The 26,142-nt window shown below is 40.8% G+C and overlaps 2 protein-coding genes across 10 annotated transcripts in view; both read right to left on the minus strand.

Annotated features, from left to right (window-relative positions):
• Positions 1-593: 593 nt before the first annotated feature.
• snorc (secondary ossification center associated regulator of chondrocyte maturation) lies at positions 594-8,898 on the minus strand. The gene is made up of 3 exons (XM_054768175.1): positions 7,918-8,898; positions 1,483-1,659; positions 594-1,195 (listed from the first exon to the last, which is right to left on the minus strand). Exons 1-3 carry the CDS (start codon positions 8,000-8,002, stop codon positions 1,086-1,088), a joined length of 372 nt encoding a protein of 123 aa, XP_054624150.1. The 5' UTR covers positions 8,003-8,898; the 3' UTR covers positions 594-1,085.
• Positions 8,899-9,044: 146 nt separating this feature from the next.
• Positions 9,045-26,142, minus strand: part of gigyf2 (GRB10 interacting GYF protein 2) — an 18,980-nt gene continuing 1,882 nt past the window's right edge. For 2 of the 9 annotated variants that reach the window (XM_054768165.1, XM_054768166.1), the window contains 28 exons: positions 25,912-25,963; positions 25,589-25,754; positions 25,390-25,485; positions 22,427-22,535; positions 21,978-22,083; positions 21,786-21,826; positions 21,661-21,693; positions 21,401-21,577; positions 20,924-21,135; positions 20,678-20,828; positions 20,195-20,443; positions 19,926-20,098; positions 19,625-19,781; positions 19,328-19,494; positions 17,063-17,157; positions 16,763-16,891; positions 16,548-16,678; positions 16,372-16,475; positions 16,013-16,195; positions 15,745-15,903; positions 15,423-15,671; positions 14,990-15,112; positions 14,632-14,910; positions 14,329-14,528; positions 14,105-14,256; positions 12,569-12,756; positions 9,719-9,872; positions 9,045-9,636 (listed from right to left, as the gene is read on the minus strand). In XM_054768165.1, the coding sequence (XP_054624140.1) occupies positions 9,569-9,636; positions 9,719-9,872; positions 12,569-12,756; positions 14,105-14,256; positions 14,329-14,528; positions 14,632-14,910; positions 14,990-15,112; positions 15,423-15,671; positions 15,745-15,903; positions 16,013-16,195; positions 16,372-16,475; positions 16,548-16,678; positions 16,763-16,891; positions 17,063-17,157; positions 19,328-19,494; positions 19,625-19,781; positions 19,926-20,098; positions 20,195-20,443; positions 20,678-20,828; positions 20,924-21,135; positions 21,401-21,577; positions 21,661-21,693; positions 21,786-21,826; positions 21,978-22,083; positions 22,427-22,535; positions 25,390-25,485; positions 25,589-25,754; positions 25,912-25,949 (4,089 nt within the window). In that variant the 5' untranslated portion in view covers positions 25,950-25,963 and the 3' untranslated portion in view covers positions 9,045-9,568. The remainder of the gene's footprint in view (positions 9,637-9,718; positions 9,873-12,568; positions 12,757-14,104; positions 14,257-14,328; positions 14,529-14,631; positions 14,911-14,989; positions 15,113-15,422; positions 15,672-15,744; positions 15,904-16,012; positions 16,196-16,371; positions 16,476-16,547; positions 16,679-16,762; positions 16,892-17,062; positions 17,158-19,327; positions 19,495-19,624; positions 19,782-19,925; positions 20,099-20,194; positions 20,444-20,677; positions 20,829-20,923; positions 21,136-21,400; positions 21,578-21,660; positions 21,694-21,785; positions 21,827-21,977; positions 22,084-22,426; positions 22,536-25,389; positions 25,486-25,588; positions 25,755-25,911; positions 25,964-26,142) is intronic. The other 7 variants (XM_054768173.1, XM_054768172.1, XM_054768171.1 and 4 more) reach the window with 7 other exon arrangements.

The following is a 26,142-nucleotide window of genomic DNA, read 5'->3' on the forward strand; positions in this document are numbered from 1 at the left end:
AATGCTTTTTGTCCCCGAAGTTATTTGCTGTAAATAAGTACGTGTTCTCGTTTTGTAAACTCATGTTTCTGTCTTGCATAGTTTTATTTGAACACCTACAATTTTATTTAAATGCATTGTAATTATACGTATGTATATGTACATATTAATACTTTCTTTTTAAAAATACAAACACTCAATACATAACAGTATGGCCTCGAAAGAAAGTCCACCGCGTATGAGCACAACGCGCACAATGCATTTTAAGGTCAAAATTAGTCAATGTCAAGGTCAATGTTAAAGCTAATTAATTCTCACATTAAGTTTCTAACAGTCACCGGATGTACGTGTACTTTCGGCAGGTAGAAAACTGTATTACATTCATACTAAGCCTATTAAAAATAAATTACATTTTTATTCCAGACTACTTGTAAACTTTTCCGTCCACACTACGCGTGATTTTTTTTACTACACCGCCGCCTGTTGTTGGAACAGGGTATGATAATTATCAAAGTCCCGGATGTACTGTTTAGTCAACAGTCTCACATTTGCAATAGTTACTGTAAATCTTCTTATACATCCATATTTTTATAACAAAAAAAACACGTCTGCCATTTATGTTTGGCTTTAATTTATTAACTGTAAATCTCATGACAATACAAAATAGGTATGATGGCAACTTCCAGATTTGTCAGTAAACACAAAATAACATAATACATTCCATTTCTGCAAATTAAACAAAAACACACTTTTGTTTCCAGCGTGCTTAACAGATTACATTGAGGGGTACCGCGTTTACAAGTCAACATGTCTGAAAATGAGTAGGAAAAAGTAGAAACTACTGTTAGTTTGTTCCCTGGTGGTAATAGGGTACAAACATCAATACTAGTGTGGAATATTTAAAGACATTAGCGTTTTCCACTGGGAGAACCAGCCAGTTTTTAATAGATCAATAGTGGGGCCAAACAAGTCTTTTAACATGGAAAATGTGGACATATTTTTGACTTCTCAGTTAGGGGGACCTGCCACAGCACCAGTTTGTCCTGAAGAAACAAAACACACACATTCTCACACACTCCAGACACACACTCGCCAACGAAAACACTCTAGGATGCTGTGAACTTCCTGAGTGTGATGACGATGAGCGCCAAGAGGACGGACGCTCCCAGGAAGACAGCAATGACGATAGCTGTGATGGCCCCCGGGCCCAGGACTCCTAAACACACAAACACACACAGATGTATATATATATATATATATATATATATATATATACACACACACATTAACGCACACACAGTGGTGTGAAAAACTGTTAGCCCCCCTGTAATGCATTTGGTGTCCAGTTGTGTTGTCATTGTCTCATTTTTAAATTTGATGATCTAAACATTTAAGTGTGACAAACATGCAAAAAAATAAGAAATCAGGAAGGGGCAACACTTTTTCACAGCACTGAATATGACTGATGTATGTTGCACATGGGGGTCAAAAAGCCATTTTTACCTTCCTCCTCATCCACAGCTAGGGTGTGCGTGGCGTCCTCGTAGTCAAAAGTGAAGGTCTGCTCGGTCATGTGATGAAGAGTCTCCCTGGCAGTGGAGGCAGTGGTGGTGGCAATGTCAGCTGGGTTCTCCCCAGACATGTTGTCCTGGTTGTCCCTGGACGGGTCTGCAACAGTCTCTGCGGGGCATGAAAAGCAGTCATTTGATAAAAAATAAAAAAGTCTGTTTCTTGACTCCTCCATGAAGACGGCCCCTTTTCTGTCAATCCTTGTTTAACGCTTAAAGACTTGAGCATAAAGATATCTTTGTAGACCACATTTGAGCTTCATGCGGAACCCCTGACGTGTTTTTTTTTCTTCCAAGCAATCTCCTGGACTTTGAAAAGCTCCTTCAGTCGGAGCGATTATCAGACAGCCACCAGACTTCATTAGGTACACTCTCATGCAGGGCTGCCTCAACTTTTGAAGCGAAATCTTATTAAACACACTACGACCAATGTAATGTTGGTCAAGATATGCCAGCAGTAAAGAAAAAACTACACACTAAACTAAAATATAAATAAACGTTAATAATTAACTTTGACTGCCAAATATAAACTACAATCATCCATTATTTAAATCATGTTTAGGGTTTTTTTTACGGTTTAAAAACCCAAAATGCATTGAATACACAATTTAAAGTAATTAATTGTTCCTGATTAACCAAATATTATAGAGATCATATTGTAGCTAATGTTTGTTTTTTGTCTTTGCTTTTACAGTCAACTAAGATATTTTAATATTCAAATTAAGCCTTTTTTATTATAACTAGGGATGTCCGATATTGGCTTTTTTGCCGATAACCGATATGCTGATAGTCCAACTGTCAATTTCCGATTCCGATATCAACCAATACCGATATGTGTAACATCACATATCTCACATATATCACAGTAGCCATTTACATTTTTTTGATCATCAAAAAGTCCAGGGAAGAAAATCAAGTGTCATCATTTTCATGTATGTGTTAGTGCAGCAGCACACTGTATTCGTTACCACGCCACATTACAAATTGCATGTACAAAGTCATTCCAGGCCAAAATTAACATATTTTGCGCCATCAGATTTTAATTAAATTTGATCTGCAGATAGATATTAAAGTTAATTTATATCCTACATACCTTTTATCTTGTCGTGAAGCTCCGATCCATGAGTTTAAAAGGATTGGAATTAACTTTCAAAGCACTCATGGTCCAATACTCAGTATAAATCCAATGCAAAATTGAAGAGGAAAAAAATGTACTTAAAAAAACATGCATACGAATGAAAATACACCCGGTATCATTTGAAAAAGCAGCATTTTCATGGACGGTCCCACTGACTCTCCTAATCGAGCGCGGACACACACTGTTAGATTTTAACGTCGCTTACTGCCAGGAATTTTTACATTCCTACTAGTGAGGATAGGCGGCATAGAAATGGATGGATGGAAGGAACGAGCTACTTGCTACTAGCCATCCACGGTTGTTTACAAGCTTGAGAGGTAATCATTGGCACGCCAGAAATTATGGCAGCCCATGGGCTTACAGTATATACAGCATTATTTATTATGGCTTTCATTATAGGGACAAAAATCACGATACCGATATTACATTTTTATGCCAATATGGGGCCACATCCCTAATTACAACAACAAATAATTCCTAATTAATTTAATAGTTTTTTAAAGCTTTAAAATAAAAAAAATGAATGAAACTACAGGGTCAGGCAAAATGATCTGACACATTTGCAGGTTCAATAAAAGGCAAATAAAGTACAAAAAAGTGTTTTTATTTTCAAAAAGTACCTATAATGCCATTGTTTTTCATTTCTTTTTCAGTTGCTGCCATGAATTGGACTGGTGAGCATTGCGCTTTCATTGTGGAAACGTTTGTCAAAACAAACAAATCTGTAACTGCAACACAACGAGCGTTCCGTTTGCACTTCAATCTTGGTAGACATGATCCCGTACCAGCTCGAAACACCATCTTGTTATGGGTTACCAACTTCACAGCTACTGGATCTGCATTGAGTGTGTGGACAATAATGGATAATGAAACAGAATGGCATTATATGTACTTTTCCAAAATAAAAACACTTTCTTGTTTCTTTACTTTATTTGCCTTTTATTTAACCTACAAATGTGTCAGATCATTTTGCCTTACCGTGTAAAATTTAAATTAATTATTCAGGCACACACACCTGGGACGTCAGGTGTTGCCAGTGAGCTCTCTGGAGGTGTCATTGGCCTATCATTGAAACACCAATGAACGAGGGTACCCACCTGACGACCCTAAAGAAGTTTTAAACCCACCCCCTTCCCTCCTGCCCTTACTCAGGGGTGTGCCGTGGGAGGAAGGGGGGAGGCTGAGCGATGACCCGGTGGGCGGGGCAGTTTTTTTGTTTTATGTTTTATCCCAGGTTGGGACCCTTACTGCCTAGCTCATCTCCCTCCACTTTCCAGGCACTACTTTACTCATTATTGGGCATGGAACACAGGCTCAGGCTTGATCACCCTTTAGTTGGCCGCCTTTGATGAGGGTGTCTAGTGTTGAAAGGGTCGTGACGCTGAAGTGGGATGCGGAGCAGTTTTCAGTGGGTCAATGGTCTTGCAAAAAAAAAAAAAAAAAAAAAAGAAAAATTGTGCAATGACTCTGAATGCACCTTGTGCCTGTAAAATTTGGGTGTTGCACCACCATAAGGTGCGTGCCATGTTTATGAGCAACTTGACCAAGCTTGTGTGAACTTAACGTGCTGTCCGTCTGACACACAACCGCCTTTATATCTGCTGGAGAAGAGCGTCTCACCGATCCAGCTCACGTTGTGCTGCGTGGTGAATTTCGCCCCCAATGAAGACTCACAGGTACAGTTTCATGCCCAGTTCTATCTATTCATGCCCAGATAGACCTTCTGACCCAGGCAGAGGGTTGGTCGACATAAGAAATGGACCTCCTACTACCTGCTGAGTTAATCAGAAAGAAGTTAAATTTGTATATTTTGAACTTGTACTTTTTGGTGGAGTTGAGTCAGAGTAACTGGACTAGCTTAATTTTCTTAAAGATGTTTCACATCTCATCCAGGTCCAAGTCCAGGTGCTGTCATTCAACTCCTCAGATACACCATGTACTGAAAAATAAAAAATAATTTTTGAATTTGTGGACAAAAATGTATTGTTGATGAGCAGGAAGAGGGCGGATATAATGCTTGCAACAAAGTACACGTGCTATAGGCAGCCGTGTAAAAGTTGCAAACAGGCCCTTTAAATATAAGATATTTAAAAAGTTTTAGTTGAAAAATTTCTGCAATTTGGGTCGCCACTTGTCATTGAGGGGTGGTGATGGGTCCCGCAACCAAACCAGTTGACGAACCACTGTTTTAAGGAACCCAAACGCCATTTGTTGGATCTGTACCGTAAACTCACCACTGACTACTAACTAGTGCGCAGTGCAAAATGTTAATTTAGCATAAAAAATTTAAAAAACCCCGCAGTAACAAGTCCATCCATTCACACGCGGCAACAAAGGCATCCAAATATGTTTACTTCTTGAACATATTGACTTAGTGGCCTTGGACGCCCTCACTGAACTCTGTTTTTGTCTCTTTTTCCTTCTTTTAACTGTCATTTGATTGCATGTAATCCTGCACAAATCCAAGCCTTTTAGGCTCAGACGTGTGCCTCTGATGCAGAGTATTTTGATGGTGCCGTGTTGACCTACAAGCTTCCTGTCCCCATAGCAGACTGAAGGTTTTGGAGGTCCGGGCCTTGGGCCAGCAGCGCCATCAATGCGGCCTTTAGGCGATGAGCACAAAAGGTAGCTTGTGCGCTCCGTCGAGAGCGGCAGCCCTGCAACCGGTAACAACCGGCCCGGCCCCAAACCAGACACCGTCCGGGTTCTGTTTGTTAAACAAACTTGTTTATGAAATAGTTTGCTAAAGGCCGCTTTTACTGGAGAGGGCAACACATCAGAACTTAACGTTTCTATCAGGAGCGTTTGACAGTTCATTGGAAAACAAAGATGATCTCATGAACAGCTCCACAGCAAATTAAAAAAAATGTAAAAACTTGTTTATGCTATATATAGCGCTTAACAGCTAAAGCCATAAATAATTATATATATTTTAAAAGGCGTATGTTTTCTATTAAATGTTCCAAAACATTTGCAATTTTCTCTGTAAAAAAATAAATAAAAATAATACATTTAATGTGGTATAGACTGTAGAAATAGTAGCGAGGAAGAAAATTTAAAAATGAAAAGTGGGTCCATTGAGCAAGCTATGCATATTTAATAAAATGCATGAAAGTAAAAAAAAAAATAGCTTAGTAAATGTTCATTCTGGTCAATTTCGGGGGAACAAAAAACATGTCAGAAGAACATACTACATTTTTTTTGGGGGGGGGGGGGGGGGGGGGGGGGGGGGGGCTCTTGCAAAAGGTCTACATATAAAATAAAATGCATGAACATTATTAAGTTCAGTAATTGTTCAATTTTTTGTTTTTTTTTCAGGATGTGGCAGAAAAACATACATTGTATTTAGGGGGGAAAAAACTATAGAAATATAAAAAAAATAATAAAATGGGCCTATTACACTTTCACATGCATAAATTTAAAAAAAGTGCATTACATTTATATATGACGAAGAAAGAAAACAAAAAACATAACAAATACGAAAATAAAGCACATGCCTGTTGCACAAGGTCTAAATATAAAATAAAATGCATGAAAATGTATAAATAAATCTGGAAATGTTCTTTTTTTTGGTTAATTTTTTAAGACAAAAATGTGGCAGAAAAACATACACTGTATTTAGAAAAAAAAAACTGGAGATATACATATAATGTGCTCTACAAGTCATCCCTCGCCAAATTGCAGTTAGAATTTTGCGGCTTCACTCTATCATGGTTTAAAAAATATATACAAATAAATCATGCTGTTTTGCACTTGAATATGGCATGTTAGTAAGAAATAAAAATAAAGTATTTCAGCAAATGTTACAAAAATTAATGAAGCAAATCATACTAAATGACGTATTTTCAAGCATATAGATAAATGAACTAAAATACTAATATAAGCCATTAAGAAGACGCATTCAAATTGTGATTTTTTTTTTCTGATTATATTTATGATGTTGTATATTACAAGTGTAAAGGTGACTATATGAGTGTTATTTCATGACTACAGGGCTCTAATATTGTTAAAACCTGCATTTAGAAGGTCGTAAACAGGCTTTCTATGCTCTAACTACAAAAATATTCCATTTGTAAAAAAGGAACCCTACTTAGCCGAAATTCACTTATCACTGTATGGAAACCAATTATCCGTGATGAACACGGGATTACTGTAACTATAAAATAAAAATATATACAGTTGTTTGCATTTTTATTTTATCCTTAATTCATTTTCTCTGATAAACGTGTGGCAAGAGATGCAGAACTTTTGGGAAAAATTAGTTTCAAAATAATTAAAGCATTATGCTTGAATCTCTGCTTGTGTGGAAGAAAATGAACACATTATAAAAATAAACATGTAAATAAAAACAAATTAGCTATTTGCACAAAGATAAATATTTTAGGCACAAAAAGAAAAATTAAATATTTTTTTAATTGGCCGACTGTAAAAAATAGAGTAAAGCACAGAGAAAAATTAACTATAAAAACTGAATATTAATTGGAAAAAAATTACATCGAACTATAATCATAATCATGTGTTCTGAATCTACAATTTCTACTGGTGGAAGGAATTGGAAAACCTTGTAAAACTTTAATGGAAACTGCCTAAAATAAGGTTGGCTAATGAGTAGATGTTGAGACCTTTTCTTTTTCCCCACCAAAGAAATAACCCCTTCCCTGTATGGCTCAATGTGACATCACAAGGCAAACACGCCCATAAAAGGCTGATGCACTGACGTTAAAAGAGAACACAAAAAGGTTGTTCAGCAAGGACTTCACACCAGACAGAGACATGACAAAGCGCACAAACAGATGTGTGTGAAAAAAACAGGCTAAAACAAACGCCTCCCCCAAAAGCTCTATATAATGCTTTGTCACGGTCCAATCAGAGAAGCTAGTGTCACATATTGTACATTTTACTTATGTCTCTCGTGACCTTTGACACCGGGAGTCGGCCTCCAACTTGTGTCACTCAAGGATGGTCAAGTAACGAAAAACTGTGTACAAATAAAACCAAGTTTCTTGTGCTCCATCCCAAAAGTGAGCCTCTGTGATAGTAAAAGAGGAGCTTTCACAGATTCAACAAGTGCATCATCTACCTCCACCACACACACATGCACACACCTAAGAGTGTATGTGGGACACAAACACACCTTACATGCCCCCAAACTTAACAAAAGCATGGAATTCTAAGAGAAAATCTGCTTTGAAGGATAGTAAGTGTGTGGATAAGACCAATTGGAGGGTTTACCTGAGTGCACAAAGACCAACAAGAGGCCAAGGAGGACCAGGAGCATGATCCTGCAGGTACAACTGCTGCTGCCACTACGGAACATGGCGACTGCGAGGCAGGAACACCAAAGAAGACAGCGTCTCCAGACGTCCTTGAGCTGCTGCGATTGAAAAAGTTGAGGAGCAAGAGAAGAGTACAGAAGTGAGTTGGGAGTTGGGGGGCTGGGAGTAGGTGTGCACTGGACTGTCTGGACAGTGTGCACTTTGTGAGTTCATCTCAGCAGCGGCAACGGCAGTAACAGTGCCCACCCACTTCACAAACTCCTTCGGCCACACAAGCGGGTGCGAGGTAAACACGACGCCCGTCTTTGACCAGGTCACGTCAGAGATCTCCCGATCGCTGCTTCTTCTACTCTCCAGAATATATGATGACAGAGGAGTGGTGGGGAGAAGTATTCCGCTTTGAGAAAGTGTCAGAACTTAAAAAGGAAAGGGGGAAAAAAAAATTATCATTATCCTTTGCACAATATGTAGACAACACTGCAGCACTGTAATGTATACTCACAAGTCTTCATCTTTTGACTAGGAACAGTTTTTTGTGTTCCCACTACTCCACAGAGATATGCTGGGATTAGTTTGGTGAGGCAGAAACAAATCAAACACCTTTGGGATGAACTAAACAGAGATGGTGAGGCATTTGGCACACACTCTCTGTACTGAAGTTACTACTACTACAATAGTATAGCCAGAAGATAGTTGCAAAGGAGTGAGACAGACTATTTTCTTATATTTTCACTTCCTGTAGGCTAATTTCTGGACTCTAATGTTACTGTTTGGAGCTTTACCCTGGTCTGGAAGGCACAGGTATGTTCCCCAAGTTGTAAAAGTCAAGCATAAAGTGTACAAAAGCAATACTTTGAAGGCTGCCTCCATATTTTTCCTTATTTGAAGCATCTAAACCCTAAAAGGATTCACACAGGGCTTGTACAATGATGACAATTCAGTTTTTGACACAAGGGGAGATTGTGTGTTGAATGGTCCAGACACACATTTATACAGCCCACATATATGACTGTTTTATTTCATAATGCAATAATAATTTTAAAAAAATTCCAACAGATTATTTTCCATATACTATAATACAGATGCAAGTTGAAAGTTTTATTTATTTTTTTTTTAAACAGCCTAGTATCTTACAAGAAATAGATAACTACTTGGGACTTTTGAACATGTCCTTAAAACAGGACATAAAAAGTAGGCACCGATCCTTGGCCTGAATTTTTCCATCACCACAAACAGCATTGCCTGGTAGGGAGAGAAAAAAAGGGGGGGCAAATAAATTTTCGGGGATAACTTGCAATAAATAAAAACCACAAAAAAAGATGGAAATAATCTTTAACTTTTCTCCCAATACCCACACTTTCAACAAAAAAAATAAAAAAAAGGCCAAATTGGAAAAAAGGAAGCGGTCGATGCTTCTGTAGACTTTTGCAGAATGAACTGACAGCTGCCTGAGCATGTCTTGCAAGGGATTGAGTAAGACTATAGGTTGGTTAGATGACAAAGGTGAAATACTGCAGGGGGCAGCTGTCAGGGGTTGGGGCGGGTGAAACAACTGCTGTTCAAAACAGGTACTGTCAGTCATTGGCTGTTTGCTTGGCTGCATTCCCTTAGAAGTCCTCCAGAGTCTCAATCTCTCCCATGTTCAATCTCTCGGATGATGCATTGACAGAAAACCCTGTGCAGGGAACAAAAACAATGACAAAAGACAGTAGATAAGACTGTACAGTATGTAGCTCTGATTGAGTGCTTGTGCTCACCTAGAAGGCTCGGATCAGCACGGACCATCTTCTGCTTCTTTTTCTTCTTCCCTGAGGTGACGGTCTCAAAGCGCTGTTGCTGCTGCTGCTGCTGGCCACTCGTATGGTTGGCCTGGTAAGGCGTTGATGATCCTGTTCCACCCCACACAGATTCCTTGGCAAGAGAAAAGCACATATTCAGGTCGGCATGGCCACCAATGCCACCAAGTTGCCATTATGGCTGATTACAGTGAAATAGCTCAAACATGCTGATCAGCCTTTGTGATTTACCCTGGGAATGTTTACATGACGTTATTTTAGGGGTCCCCGATATAACTTTTTCACTTCCGATACGATATCAATATTGCAAGGGTATCGGTAGATACTGTTATCAGCAAGAATCATACATACTTTTATTATTTTGTAGTGTGGAATATTACAAAAGATGTGATCATATGGTTTTACTCAGAGAACAAGAGAACAACAACAGTAGGTATGCAAAAAATGGCCACAATGTAGTGGCTAGGTATCGGGCCCGTGCAAAATTCCGAATTTCAGAATTCACTTTCATGAACTTGAATTGACTCCACCCCACCGGATGTTGAATTGAATTTGAATTACAGGAAGTGCAATTTAATTCAATGCAATACAGAGAAATTAATTCGGAAAGCACAAACCTCCGCCAAGCGCCATAGTTCCCCCCATATTGTGAGTTACACCATAAATATTAGTCCTACATTTATTTTATTTACATTTCTTGACCATAAACATACCATGAAAGTGTTTGAATGACTTAAACAATGCCAGTAATGCTAACTTGCTAATGTTAGCAAGCTAACACCTAGCATAATAGAGCCAAGTGTTTATATGAGTGCCTCCCTCTGAAAATGCTAAAAATGTTCAATCAATTCAATCCATTATTTATATAGCGCCAAATCACAACAGCAGTTATCTCATGGCACTTTACACATGGAGGTCACATTCAGAAATGAGAAACAGAGAACCAACTGAAACCCCATATGAGCAAGCACTTGGCAACGGAGGCAAGGAGAAAACTCCATCTGGGGAGGAAACCTTGAACAGAACCCAGGCACTATGGGGCGGCCGTCTGTCTCAACAGGTTGGGTTAAGATATAAAACTATAGTAGAGGGCTAGATGGTAGCTCAAGCCAGAAGTCTTAGTCCGAGTTCAAGGAACATAGAGGACTGTCTCTGATACATATCATTGTATTAGTTCAAACTATATGCTTTATCAAAAAGGTAAGTTTTAAGTTGACTTTTAAATAGAGAGAGGGTGTCTGCCCCCTGGATTGAGTGGGGGAGTTTCTGGATGCAATTATTACACTGTCTAGACAAGGGGTCACCAACGCTTTTTCTTGTGAGAGCTACTTTTAGAAAATGAAAATGGCCATAAGCTACAAATGATGTTCATACCTTATTTCAACCCAAACAAATCAAATATGCTTGTTTTACCAAAACATTCACAAAATGCTGGTATCCACAACTCACATTTTACTGAAAACCTGAATGATAAGCAGGCCTGCGGGCACTTCATGTGGTCGTGGGGGGCTACCTGGTGCCCGCGGGCACTGGGTTGGTGACCCCTGGTCTAGACTTTGAGAGGTCTTAGGTAAAATATTATTTTATTTTTTATAAAGTGATGGCCAAGTTTAAATTCACAAACCAAGAATCAAGTTTATATGTATTTGTAAACATAATTGACATGTTTTTACTGACTTTTTTGTTATACTTTTTTTCTACGGCATGTTACATCTTATGCACATAGCATATTAGCCAATGATATCATCTAGCAACTTCCAGGACCGCCAATAGCTACTTTTCTTACTGAGGCAATGGCAACAATGACCACTCCTAGCCATAGTTGGCACATTTGCACACACCGGGTACTGCTGGATAGAAGTCCTGGAGCAAAGTCTGTCCTAACATTTTAGATACAGTCCGATATAATCACATTTTCGTGTTTTTTCTGATGTCGGACCGATATCCAACATCGGTATTGGATCAGGAGACCTCACATTTTGCCTAAAAAATCATTTTGTCTCAAGAGGAGCAGTAATTGCTTACGAGCATCACAAGTCATAGCGTTTGTGATTAAAGCACTTCTCTGGCAAAGTTGACTTTTACAACACTGCTTCTGTGCACAGTAGAGTTACACTACTTACCCCAATTCCATATGTCACATATTTACTAACGAGTATTTTAACCACTGGGAGGACACAGTGTTTCTTGACAAAGCGACAGAGCTTTTAGTCATTTTGTTCCAAACATACTTCTCATTTTTACTAGGTTGATGTTGTGGGGATGTACACTTAAAATATACTGTATTGACCATACCATACACTCAACAAAAATATAAACGCAACACTTTTGTTTTTGCTCCCATTTTTTACGAGATGAACTCAAAGATCTAAAACTTTTTCCACATACACAATATCACTATTTCTCTTAAATATTGTTCACAAATCTGTCTAAATCTGTAATAGTGAGCACTTTTCCTTTGCTAAGATAATCCATCCCACCTCACAGGTGTGCCATATCAAGATGCTTATTAGACACCACGATTAGTGCACAGGTGTGCCTTAGACTGCCCACAATAAAAGGCCCACAAAAATGGGAGCAAAAACTAAAGTGTTGCGTTTATATTTTGTAAGACAATGCTGAATATGAGACAGCCTCTCTTTTTCAAGAACCATGAAAAATTTTGTCATTTCACTGACAGGCTGCAACGACCTGTTGGTTTGCATGTATAAAACTCTAGACCCCTAAATATGTGACAACCCATCTATTTCAGGCATCTTATATCCAGGTCAATGTGGTATTTATACAATTAAGACTTGTTTTCTGGCTCACCAGCTGCTGTTTGAGGGCTTGTGGTTGGTTGGTTTGCTTCTGTTGATTCGCATTTTGTTTGGCACGGCGCTCCAGGAACTGCTTGGCAAAGTCCTTGGCCTCGGGTGTGTCCCCCAGGTAGGCCCTGATGTAGTCGTGCACTTCGCATGGAGAATCCACTTCTTTCAGGAAAGATGCAAACGTGGGAACTGTAATGCAAATTTGTTTTGTTGCTTAAGTGAGCTCCAATCTCCAACTGAAATACAGTGGTGCCTTGGTTAATGTCATTAATCCGTTCCAGAAGGTCCGACTCTAACCAAAGCAAATTACCCATAGAAAATAATGTATGTTCCAGACACCCAAAAATGTTAACACAAAACACACTTTATAGACAATTATAGTTTTACATGCACAAAGTAATGCAAACATAATTCCTAAGTATTTTAAACCAACAAGAGTGCATTTGGAATACAGGAAGTGAACAAATGTATTGCAATTGCTGTAAAACGGATGGGGGGTAGGATTAAATAAGATTTGCTTCTTCCTACTCCTTTTGGACATGTGCATTGTACTGTGCACTGTGAATTGTAATATGTGATGTATTCCAATGTAACTTGTATGCCTGCTCAAATAAATTAAACCATAAACATAATTATAAATGGCAAATGGACAACTGAACATTTAAAATCAGTTTTACCTAGTTTTGTGAAGACTGACAGGGAGGAGAGGAGATTATGTTTGGAGGGCAATCCCTTTTTTAAATTGTTTCTGCACTCATGCCACAAAAATTCTATGCAGAGAGGTCTGCTAAAGGCTTTTTAACATACACAGATTTATATTCAAAACACAATACCAAAAACATGACATATGAAATGGAGAAGTGAAAATGTAACATTTTACCTGTAGTTGACACCCTTGGACACAATAAGGGAAAACCACCATTTAACAACAATTTGTTCAACCAAAAAAAAGCAGTGCTGCTGTCAAATTTGCTAATGTAAAATCCATAAAAGCACCGCAACCTATATGCAAACAATGCGGGCAGTGCGTATCAAAGCGTGCCTTTGAGGGTCTCATTCACATGAATGGGTTCACTTTTCCACCACCTCTTGAAGCAAGTCGAGGGGAATTCTCAAGTAGGACCCTTGCAAATAATGGAATTAATGAAGCTAAGGGTAATGTGTGTTGTTGCGTGGCATCACGCAAGATGCAGCGGGACCGAATAACACCACAACTGCTTCACGCATGTGGCAAATGGTGGTGACAATGCATACCCATGTGGGGAAAATGCATGTTGCGCGTACTATTGTCGTGCACTAGATGCACACAGTACTTGACAAGGTGTAAATAAGTCATGTGGGGGCATGATGCAAGATGGAGACGTAAACAAACTGATCTATTTTTAACGCCAACCAAGTGGGAAAACGCAAACTAAGGAAACATTTTAGCAAAAATATTGAATCTTAACCAAAAAACAAGCTAACTGGAGTGGACTTAAACTAAGGCACCACTGTTCTCATAAACTGCCCTCGTGGAGAATATTTCTGAAGTATTTACCATCCAGATTGTTGGCTGTGTTGAGGCTTTGCAGAGTATGCTCACACCACTGCATGAAGGTGTCCTGCTGGCTTTTGTGGACTCCTTGGAACAACTTGAGCAGCTTTTCTTCCTCCTCCACCTTCTTGTTTGCTCGCCCACTCAAAGAATTACTACACGTAACCAAACAAAATTCATAAACACTTTACCAAGCATTAGTCAATAGTGGCAGCCTTGAGGTGTACCTGATGTTGGCATTTCCCTTGTTTTTCTGTGCACTGCCTTTCCTGGTGCGTGGAGGCGGAGGTGGAGCCTCCTTCACAGCCTCATCCCAGAAACCCATGTTGGAGTTCTGGGTGTCACCCCAGATGCTGCTTGAATCCGAGGCCCAGTTTGAGCAGGGGCTGGGGTTCACCGACCCCCACACAGAGTTGCTCAGAGATGTCTGTGACAAAAATGTGGAAAGCCCCATTAAACATGTTCAGACCATCATCATAACCGTTGTGATATTGATTGTGCAGAGCTCTTGCATCAAATCTGTCACATACAGTTCTGTTTTGCGGGCGGGTCTGCTGGGTGAAAATGGGATGTTGTTGTTGCTGTTGCTGCTGTTGCTGTTGCTGCTGCTGCTGCGGCGGCTGTGACTGATGTTCTTTCCTCTGTTTCATCTGCTGTGCTTCCTCCCTCTGGATCTCCAGCAAGGACTTGGTGACAGGGGGATGCTTGGCTACATGGCCCCACCCTGAGAGCTTAGCCTGGGGCTGCTGGGCCTGTTGCAGGGCCTGTTGCTGTTGCAGCTTCAAGAGTTCCTGTTGCTGGCGCTGCTGCTACAAGCAGTAAAAATGATATAAACTGAGATAAAGGTATATAAAAACAAGCTGAACAGGTGATCAGGATACTGCTTACATCTTCTCGTGCCTGCCTTTCTCGCTCCTCTTCCAATTTCTGGATCTCAGCCAGTGACAGGGTGTTCTGAGTCTGGTTGATAGTGTTGGCTGACTGCTGACCCCACTTTGATGACAATGGAAGCTGGAAAGACAGGAAGGAATGTTGGGTGAACTTTAAAGAAATATCCATGCATCTACCCCCCTATGCTTTTTAAAGTTCTAATAATCTCAGTTTATCACCTGCACCTCACAACCACCTGATCACAATGATTACTGTTTTTAAGGTATGCTCAGACAGTGGTCCTGTAAACTTTGCTATTTCATGTCCAATACTTTATGTCCTGGAGTTAGTAAGGTCCTGCTCTATTTTGTATATTTGTACGTGTTATGTTTTACTGCTTTGCATTCTACACTTGTAAAGCTCCTTGCATAGCTTGTATTGTCATGTATACCTTCATCTGTGCGAGCTGTTGCTGCTGTTGAAGCCTCCTGAGTGCCTCCTGCTGCTGCTGCCGCTGTCTCTGAAGCTCCTGCTGTCTCTGTACTTCCTGCTCCCTTCTCTTTTGCTCCTCCAGCTGCTGCTGAGCCAGGGCAGCTACCTCAGCAGCAGCAGCTGCAGCCGCCGCCTCCTCCTCTGCCCGCTTCTCCTCCTCACGCCTCCTTAGTGCTTCAAGCTCCTCCTGTTTCCTGCGCTCCTCCTCCTGGAGAAGGCCACTCAGCAGTTGAGGGAGACAGCTAACATGTAATAAGTAAGAGGACAAATGTTTGGCTTACTTGTTTGCGAAGGACCTTCTCCCGTTTCTTTCTCTCCTCCTCCTCCCGTCTCCTCTCCTCAAGTCTTCGCAGGGCTTCCTCCTGTGCCAGTCTCTCCTCCTCCTCTTTTTGCCTCCGACGTGCCTCCTCCTGTTCTCTCTGTTGTCTCAGCGCTTCCTCCTACAAATTTACACTAGTGCGTCAGTCTCATGTGTCACTTGCTCAAGAGTGTAGAGAAAATCTGATAACATTTTTTGTTGAAATATTCTCCTGAAAATATTCTCTTGACCTGTTTTTGTCTTGCTAACTGCTCTTCTTCTAAGCGCTTCCGCTCCTCTTCTAAGCGCTTCCGTTCCTCTTCTAAGCGCTTCCGTTCCTCTTCCTGGCGAGCCCGCAGAGCCTCTTCTAGCCGCTTCCGCTCTTCTTCTTCCCTTTTGGCTCTCATTTCAGCTTCGCGCCTCTCTAGTTCCAACTGATGGAGCAGACAAGAAAAGCACAACTACATTATCTCTCCTCCTTTGCAAATGAATCAGTCTATAACGTCAGTTTGCATTCGGGTGGAGAAAGTTCTTGTTTATTCACACAAATACATTGTAAAAGGTAGATGCATAAGATCAAGAAAACAGCAAAGTAAGTCACAATACCGACTACCTTTGCAGCCTTTGACTTCTCTAACTGCTGCATCTGCTCGATGGTTGGAGCCTTTGCCATGGAGTCGATGGGCAAGTCCCACACACTGCTGCCATCCCATGCTGTCAAAAGGAATTCGGTTATGATGCCTGCTCCTTCTTTTGATTGACAAAAGCAAAAAGGTTGAAGCTCACTGCTTGAAGCAGCAGGCTGGTGGTTCTGTGAGCAGGAAGCCTGAGAAGACGGGTTCTGCATTTCCCACACAGAACCTGTGTCAGGTACAGACAGGGAACGTGTAACAGGAGGTAGAAGGCTCTCAGATGTTCTGCAAAAAGAGTGGAACACAAATAGTAGGTCATGTAGGCTAATGTAAGTGTTATGGTGGTCAATAAAAGTGAATGGTATGGACCTTATCTTGAGAGCCTGATATTGCTGTTGAAGCAGGTTGAGCTGCTGTTGGTGTTGCTGCTGCTGCTGAAGAGGAGCCGAGCTGAGGACTGCAGCCTTCTGCTGTGCCAAGGCCTGAGCATACTGCTGCCTAAAGGCAACAAGATAGACATTTCACACTTGAATGAATCTTAAAACATACCAGGGCCTGTCGTTTATGACATTCAAGACAGCCAGTGCTAGCTACTCCTTCAGCATGCACATACTAAATGTGTCCATTTGGTTATCATGCAACATACAGCTTCCTTGCTGAGAGATGTACCTTAAGAGGTACTGATATTGGAGCTGCTGTAATTGATAAAGGTTGAGAGCAGTGAGCTCTTGCTGCCTCTTCAACCTTTCTTGATCACCGTCACCCTGCATCACATCACAAGACAAAGACAAGGCATTTCATTAACGCTACAAAAACAAGGACTGATGCTTGTGCTTATTAATTAGTACAGTGCTACCTCGGTTTTCCTCATGTCTCACGTTTGACTACAATGTCTCACGCCTCACAAACTCGTCAGTTTGCCCGCATATCATTCCATGAAATCAAAAGCTCAAACAAAAGAATCCCACACGTTGGTGACTGTCTTGTTGTGTTATTACTAAGCATGCACCAATTTCCTGGGATCAGCATTCGGCCAATCCTTACGTATGAAACTGATCTTAATGACCGATTTTATCTACCTCCGCAAAGGTCTGAAAGTCAGCCACTGTCCCTTTTGCTTTGCCAGATTGGCAGCTAGAGCAAAACTACTGTAACCCGAGGGTTTCAGGAACAAAATAAGAGCACTGAGCACGACATGGTTTACTTGTGGTAACAAAATAAGGGAGTCATAAAAAAAAGCTTACACTTCATGGCATTGGACAACCAGCCTTTTTCGGTCGCTGTGCACGTTATTTTGGGTAATAGTCTCAAATCAGGTTTGCAGTGTAACCTGTTGTGCAAGTTTGGTTTGTTTTTAAAATATGAAAAATAAAAGACTAAAAGAAAGTGATATAATTTGGTGCTTAGAAATTTTAAAAACTTTTCATTTCTATTTGGGAGAACTACCTTATGTGCAGTTATAACAACAGGTTTGTATATAACAAGAGTTTTTAAACAAAATAAGACTGGGACTTTGAAGGTGTATGCTGTCAGTTTTGTTTTTTTTTTTAATTAAAGCGGTATCTGCCAAAATCGTAATGAATGGGTCAGGCTTCTAAAGATGGTGATCGGCCAGAAAATTTTAATCACTGCACCCATTATTAATACACTTTGTGACTCCAACTGTGTTTGTAAAGTGTCTTTATTACTGCGAATGAGCTGAATACTCATTATAAACGAGTATCAGTTATCCGTATTTTTGTCTTATTCCATGAAGTCATCATCAAACAGGCGTGCTACCTATAATATAAGAATTTTGTTACTGTAATTTTCAGTTGGCAGTCCACAGACAGTGGTGACAGTAGCATGCATTGACTGGCCACAACATTAGGTACACCTGCACTGTAGAACAAGAGCTGCATCAAACATTCTGCCTATCATATTACATTATAATAATTATAATTAATAAGGAAAATCAGGAAATTCATTAATTCAGGAAATCGGTGCATGCTTATAAGCGTGGTAAAATATTACATCCCTCTCAATACGTTGCCGTATGCACATTGCAACAAGACAAGACAGCTGTATACGGCTTGTGCGTCAGTCAGTCTGTTTTGTTTTTTTCCTGTCTGTTGCTTATAATTTGGCGGGTGCTACAATGTCAATTGTAAAACTTTGCTTGTAGTACTGAACGCGGTGCTTTTGAGAAAAATACAGTGAGCAAGCAGGCACCTCTTTGCCATCATCACCAACTTCACACCGATCATTAAAAAAATAATAATAAAGTCTTAGAAATCACTTACACACGTACACAGCACACATATAGCTGAATAATAAATGTCCATTTCAGACTTTAAATAAATATACAGATTTAAGCTCCACAAATTTCCAGTTAAACCACGCCTATTTCCAGTTTATGCCCCGCCCACTCTGAGTACAGATACAGATCATTTAGCTGGGTGAACAGATACAGATAGTGGTAGCGCTCATCCCTATTTATTACAAAACGTGCCTGTTATCCTGCTTTCAACTGTCACCCTGAAGTCATTCTCTCACAGCTCCATTACGTCATTGCCGGTTGACGCTGCAGTTTGAACACAGTTACACCCCAAGTCTCTGCTTTTTTTTGGGGGTACTGCTGCACTTTGATAAAAGATGACACTCACTCTTGAATTCAAGAAAGTCACAGCAAAACACAAAGGTAGTGTAGCCGTATGGCTCTCCCTTGCCCTCCTAAAAAAATTGATACCACTATTGTTACCACTACATTATTATTAAAGGAAGGTTGCTTATATGTATATCATATATTACCATAATGTGTGCCTGCTTGATCAAATGGCTTACAGCTTTATACTCAGACCAATAAAAACTGACCTAGGACCACTTTTTTCCTCCAAATGGATTTTATAATTTGCTGCTGTGACTGAGCACAAACGCTTAACAACAAACATATACCTGCAGAGGTGGAGGTGCAGGACCAGGAGTGAATGGGACTCTCCCCCAAATCTTCATCATCTCCCCCAGAGGCTGAAATAAGTCATCACATCCTCTTTTTACTAAGAGAGACATGGTGAAATAACCTGCTTGGAACCACTCTGCCATCTCCTGGTTGTTGAATGGACCTGACGACAAAAATATAAGACTACGTTCAACCCGAGTTAATGGAGGTTCCCCCATATAAAATGATCTGTTATAGTCTGCACATACTTTGACCACATTATTGCCCTGGTTGCTTCTTCCAATCTATCTCACCTTGTATTTCCCCTTGAGGGTCTTTGTAAAACCACTTGAGAGCAGCCTCGTGGGTGAGTGGCAGGCCCGCAGGTTTGGTCTTTTCAGAGGTCTTTGCTGTAAGTCTGTCGTCGTCCACCACACCATCCTGCAGGTATGCCACCATCTTCTCTGCCTCCTGTTGATAAAGGGGCGGTGGAAGCAGTGGGAGTGATAATAATATGTGTCAATAAGTCCACTATGAAGTAAAGAGCAAAATCTACAATCCTGCTCAACTTCTTATGTTCTTATCCTTATGTATGATTATATTGTGCTAAGTTACCTGCTCAAAGTGCTTCAACCCCTCATCTTCATCCATGTCATGTGACACAGCAGTGGGCCTGGCTATGGGTGCCATCATACTTGAAGAAAAGGGCAGAGGGTTGCTCATGGCCACAGGAACCTCCAAGGGATTCTGCTGAGGTGGCTGAATGGTAGACGATGGCGTGCGCACTTCTACAAGGTAGAGGGAATACAAAAGTTGAAAATTCCATGATTTCTCGGGTGTCTTTTACAATCCTTTACAGTCAAACTAAAAAAAATAAAGGTCACCTGTTAGAGTGGTAGAAATACGGGTAATTGGTAGTGACTCTAGCATGGGGACATGCAGGGGAATTTTGCACAGTTCTGGCAGTTGTTCCAGCACCGGTTGCCTTTCAGGTGGCCTCTTAGACTCCTCTGTTCTGTTGGGATGGCTTGGCGACACAGATTTGGGACGAGCCTGGGCCTCTGGGATTGGTTGAGCAGTAGGAGAAGGAACAGATGGCACCTCCTCTGATTCTTTGCTCACCCGTGTTAAAACTAAGAGTGGAGAGATGACATCTTGTGGATATGCTGTGTGTTTGTTCTGTTTCATAATAATGTAACTGACCACAAACAAAAGGAGAAGTTCTCTCACATTGTGAGCTGGACATAGCAATGTGCTTTAGAGCAGCTCTTTCTCTTGCTTGGTTGATTAAATGGGGCACTGACTTTTTGTCTGTGGGTTTCACACTTTCCTTTTGCCTATGCTCATGTACAACACAAGGGCCTAACCTTTTCTGTCAGCATTTGTCTTGGCCTCCGTTTCTGTCTCTTTGGTCTCATTGGGCTGACTGTCTTCCTCCACTAGCACCTCCTCACATTCCTCCAGAGGTTTAAAATCCAACTCTGCCTCCTCAAGGATAGGCTCTTTGGAGGCCTTCTGCTAAGGTAACAGAAAGTTAAACTGTTTTCTGTGGTAACGAATGTAAAGCTAAGCCATTTAGTGACGCCTGGATCTTGATAATTGCTTTTGCTTGCCTTGAGCGAGAGAAAGGCCCCTGATGAGTCAAATGTGCCTGCTTCCTCATCCGCATCTTCAAGACACCACTCAGGCAGAACATCTCTGTCCTCTTCCAGGCTGCCACTGCCTGACCGCGGTCGCCTGTAACTGCGTTCGTCATCTCGCGCGTCAAACGGAACACGGCGCCGCTGCTCTGGGTGTTCCCGCCACCCTGCAGTCCGAGGCCCATCTAGTTACAAGGGAAACAAGTTAAAAGATACTCTCGGAATTAATTCTTACGAAGCCCATGATAAACCACGGCTTCATTTGGGTAGACAGGGATGGCTTTGTCTAAGGTAAGCACACTGCATAAAAATTTAACAAATGTTAAGCCGTACACTTCAGTTTAGCTTCAAACCTCTTACAAAATTAAAAGTCCATCCCATAAAAACAAAGATAAGCACACCGCCAACATTTAGTACAAATGAACTGATGCAGGACAGGGTAGTGCCAACCTGGGCTTGGGGGGCACCAGCGGTCACTGTCCCGTCGAGAACCTGCCAGGCGCCAGCCCCCTTCATCATCCTCACCATTCTGATCGTCACGAGAGGTACGCCAGTTCTCACTCTCCGAGCGAGTGAAGTCGTGCTTCCTCAGAAGGACGGACCCAGCATCCTCGTAGTGATTTCGAACTGTAAAATGTAGTCATTGGAGAGATTTTTTTTTTTTTCAATACTGCACAAATGCATGGTGGGACAACAAATTACAAACTTACTATGATTCATCTGAAAATGTCCTGGAGCACCATCTACATGGAGAAAGCAAACAAAAAAATTACAAGTGTACTGGTAAAAATAAATTCATGAATTGATTATTTGAGCAGCCTATTACAACACCAACCTGGGTCTTTTCGTCCTGGCTTTTCAAACCTCCTATCTCCCCTGGTAGAAGAAAAAACACACCAAATCACAAAGCATAACACATTGGGACAACTACAGCAATTATTACACTGTGCATAAAAACTTTATCGACATGACTTCCCTACTGGAGTTGCACAAACTTAAACTGTGTCTTAAACTTAACTGTCAGTACCTTTCCTCCCAGCTCTGGGAGCGATGCATCTCCCTCCCCCCGCGGCCAAAACCTTCCACATCATCAAAACTTCTTTGGTAAAACCCTCCGTCTCCTCTTCCTCGGCCTGAAAACAACCATGGACTAAGATGAGTTTGCATTGTTGGCATAATCGGATCGGATTTTCTTTAATGTAAGACAGCATCACAATGTGTAATTTCCATGTTTGAGGCACATCAATCCCAACACAGTGAGTACAACCACAGCACGAATTGAACACCACTTGTCTCGAGCAGGGCCCGAATTGGTGAGAGCCTCCAAAAGGCATCTCAACTATTTGCAGTTGTTACGGCTCTCTTCTTAATACTGCCTATACAGAACTCCTAAGTCATATGAGAAGGAAATGCTGCTGCGCAGCCACAATCCCCCTCCCACCCTTAAAATTAGAACGGAAATGAGAAAGTGCTTACCTCTACCCCTTGAGGTACTTCGGCCTCGAGGTGCCCCAACTACTGGACCTACTCCCCGCCCCGTCAGTCGAAGTACAGCTCCACTGTTTACAGACATGGAAAAATTTCTCTGCAAATACAAAACGAAACAAAATCAAACAATCAATTTGTATGCAACTTTTGTATATCTTTGCAGTCTGCTGACCAATTTATGTTATATTTCAGCAAAGTATTTCCTAAAAACACACAACAAATGGTGTTTGTTATAAGACAGTTTCAGCACCAGAAATGTAGGTTCGCTTTTTAAACCTTTACTTGTACAGAATGTCTGTGTCTGAAACGGAAAGCCTGCTGTTCATGTTCCTCTCAGCTTCTAATGGTATGCAGGAAGGTTTCCACATATTTCATAAGGTCATCATCACCTTTATACTTCTAAAATCAGTGTATTTAATGGCCTGCTGTGCACAGATAAGCCTTGCTTCAGTGATTCATTACCAAAAGTGGTTGCCACTTATGTATTAAAACAAACAAACAGTAATTGACGGTCGCAAAGGTGTATTCTGAAGAAAAAGTATATACAGGTGTTCCCTCGCTTATCGCAGGGGATAGACTCCCAAAATAGCACTCAATAAGTGAAATCTACACTTACTACACTCTTCACTATACACTTTTCTCAGACAGGCATTAACATTTTCTCACATTTCTGTCTTGTTTAAACACTCTCAAAATTCAAATTTAATTTGAATTTTAATGATCAATCTACTAGGTTGGACACAAGAAATTATTAAGTGACTCACGGGTATTCACTCCTCTGATCATGCCTCATCCTGGCGCCGTTAGACTGTAGCATTTTTGTATCCTTGTTAAAACATATTGCTCCTGCCATCGTCCTCCTCATCGTCCTACTCCTTGAACCGAAGATTCATGTAGCCGGTTAGCTGCTTCTTGTTCTATTGTTTATTGGTGGTTAGCAAGTTTGCTAGCGACTATTGACCACAACAGGAAATGGCACGAAGGAGCTTGAGTGACAATGGTCTACAGCCAATTAGAATGTAGAAAACAATAGGCAGGTTCTCCTTAGCCAATAACAACTGCTGTGGCTCTATATTTAGCCGGCTGTTGTCTACTGTGGGAATACAACACCCTCTACTGGTAGCAGTAGTAAATACAATAACAGACACATACAACCGATCACCAGTAGATCGCTCTAATACACCACAAAAATGCAGAACACAATGCGCGTTCATACAATGTTGAAGGGATAGTTCGGATATTTTGACAACAGTGACTTACCCTGCTAATTGGTCTCGTGAGTCCAGTTCTAGTCAGATTTCTGTGACGGGGAACATAGCTCCGCTTAGTTGCCGGCGCCATTTAAGTAATGAGTTTGGCTTCTCAAAACAATATGTGTTCAAAAGAGTAATACATTTGCATCACAAAAATGCCTTCTCAAAAAAAGTCAGACCTCACAAAACGCTCAGCGTTATATTTTTCTCCTGCCGTATCCCTGCGCACTGTTGCCTGTGCATTATTGTGTATGTGATAGAAGACGCTCATCTTCTTCAGCTGTGGAACACATACGTAAACAAGATGACCGCGGCACTCCGTTGCAAAAGAAGAGTGGCATTATCGCAAGCGTCTTCAGCGTCAATGAGGTATAATTTTTTTGAAGAGGCATTTTTGTGATGCAAATGTATTTCTCTTTTGAATGCATATTGTTTTGAGAAGCCAAAGTCTTTACTTAAATGGCCCCAGCAACTAAGCGGAATTATGTTCCTCGTCACGGCTCTCCGACCAGAACTGGACTCAAAGGGCCAATTGGGTGCAAGGGGGTGTAAGTCACAGTTTCTGTAGTACACTGCTGCTGGGAAATGTCATACAACTTCATGTCAAAAAATCTGAACTACCCCTTTAAAAAAATATGTCAAATTGCAAAATCAGCGAAACAGCAAATCCGCAAAAGGTGAACCGCAGATGTAATGAGGGAACACTGTATCTGAGTAGTCAATGGAAATTCTTTTTTTTTTTTTTTTTTTGATAAATGTGGTGTTCTAAAACAGGTTTTGGGTGGTTGTTTACCACACTTGAAACAACATGTACAGTTTCCTCAATTATTCATACCCTTGTTAATGAGATTTTTTATTTTTGTGATTAAATGAATGCACTTTGTCATGTTTCTTAATGATTTAAATGTGACCAACAAGTGAAAGAAGGGTTAGGAATCTGCTGAGAAACTCCAACTCGACCACAACTGGAAGTACCAGCAAGACAATGATCCAAAACATACCACCAAGGTAGTGAAGAAATAGTTTAAGGACAATGGCGTCAAAGCCCTAGAATGGCCAATTCAGAGTCCTGACCTGAATCCAATCAAGAACTTGTGTTGAGACTTGAAAGCCAGAGTGATGGCTAGGAAACCGACCAACCTGACCCAGCTTGAGGCTTTCGCCAAGGAAGAATGGGCCAAAATCCCACAGACATGCTGGAAGCTTGTGGCCATGTACAAGAATCGTCTAGAAGCGGTCAGAAACAACAAAGGCTATGATACTGACTATAAAAGAAAGACAATGGACTCGGTAAACCTAGGGTAAGAATAATTTTGAACTTTTTTTTTTTAATCTAGAGTAAAATACCCATGAAATAAAGAATTTCTTAAAGTGTGTATTGTTGTTATTCTTTCACTTATTGGTCACATACAAAACAAACAAATTTGACCAAATGCACTCATTCCATCACAAAAACATAAAATCTAAAATATTAACAAGGGTATAAATAATTTTGAGGACAACTGAAGGTGAACACTAAGAAACATATCACAATATTTTCCTATGTAAAGATCCTAAGAAAAATAAAAAACATGTTTTGAGTTGGTGACTCAAAATGCCTGGCCATCACCACGGGGTGTAATTTGAGCTAGTGACTCCTGATATTAATGTTTTCTTGTTTCCCAAAGAATTGCCAGATTTTACGACGAGCAAGCCTACCTGTTCTTCCTCTGTAAAAGAAACAAGTGCCAGAGGCGGCAAGGGCTCCTCTTCCAATATGGGCAGGAACTCCTTATCATGTAGGTCTATGGGGATCTAACAGAAGACCATAATCAAAAGAAAACATTTAAGCTTTGAAACAACATCCAGAAAATCAAATAAAGCAACAACAGTACATTTATATTCAATTCACACTGACCTTGTTGTCTTTTACATAAAGTGCTAACATTTCTTCTCTCCCGTAGCGATAGTCTGCAAGCTTGTACTTTGGCAATGCAGGTGAGAGAGGCGGCGAGGCAACAGCAGTGCTGCTGCTTCCTCCGCCTCCGCTGCCACTGCCTCCACCTCCAGATAGAGCACGAAGCCTGCAAGGAAGCACTGATTAGGGGACAAAAGAAAAGCTGGGATGGCATGCCTGAACATGTCTGTCAAAAATTGCACTAGGAGGGGACACCCCTCTACCAGTGAAAACCAGTTTCACAGAAATCAGGCATATTGATCCTGAACAATGTGTTACTTTACCATTCAGGTCCAAAGTTAAGTGTCTGGGTCTCGGCCATTCTTCCTTGAAGATCTACAAATATAAAATGTGAAAGCATCAGTTGCAAAGTTAGGTTATGTTATCACATATTAACCACATATTTATTTTTAGGGCCCGAGCATGGTGGTATAAGGACCCTCTTGGAATTGCTTTGTTTCCCTATTATTATGATTTCTACTATTCTGGCAAATAAATTGCCTTTTGGGAGGAGT

This window comes from Dunckerocampus dactyliophorus, chromosome 2, assembly GCF_027744805.1.
Source record: "Dunckerocampus dactyliophorus isolate RoL2022-P2 chromosome 2, RoL_Ddac_1.1, whole genome shotgun sequence".
In the NCBI taxonomy this organism is placed as follows: domain Eukaryota; kingdom Metazoa; phylum Chordata; class Actinopteri; order Syngnathiformes; family Syngnathidae; genus Dunckerocampus; species Dunckerocampus dactyliophorus.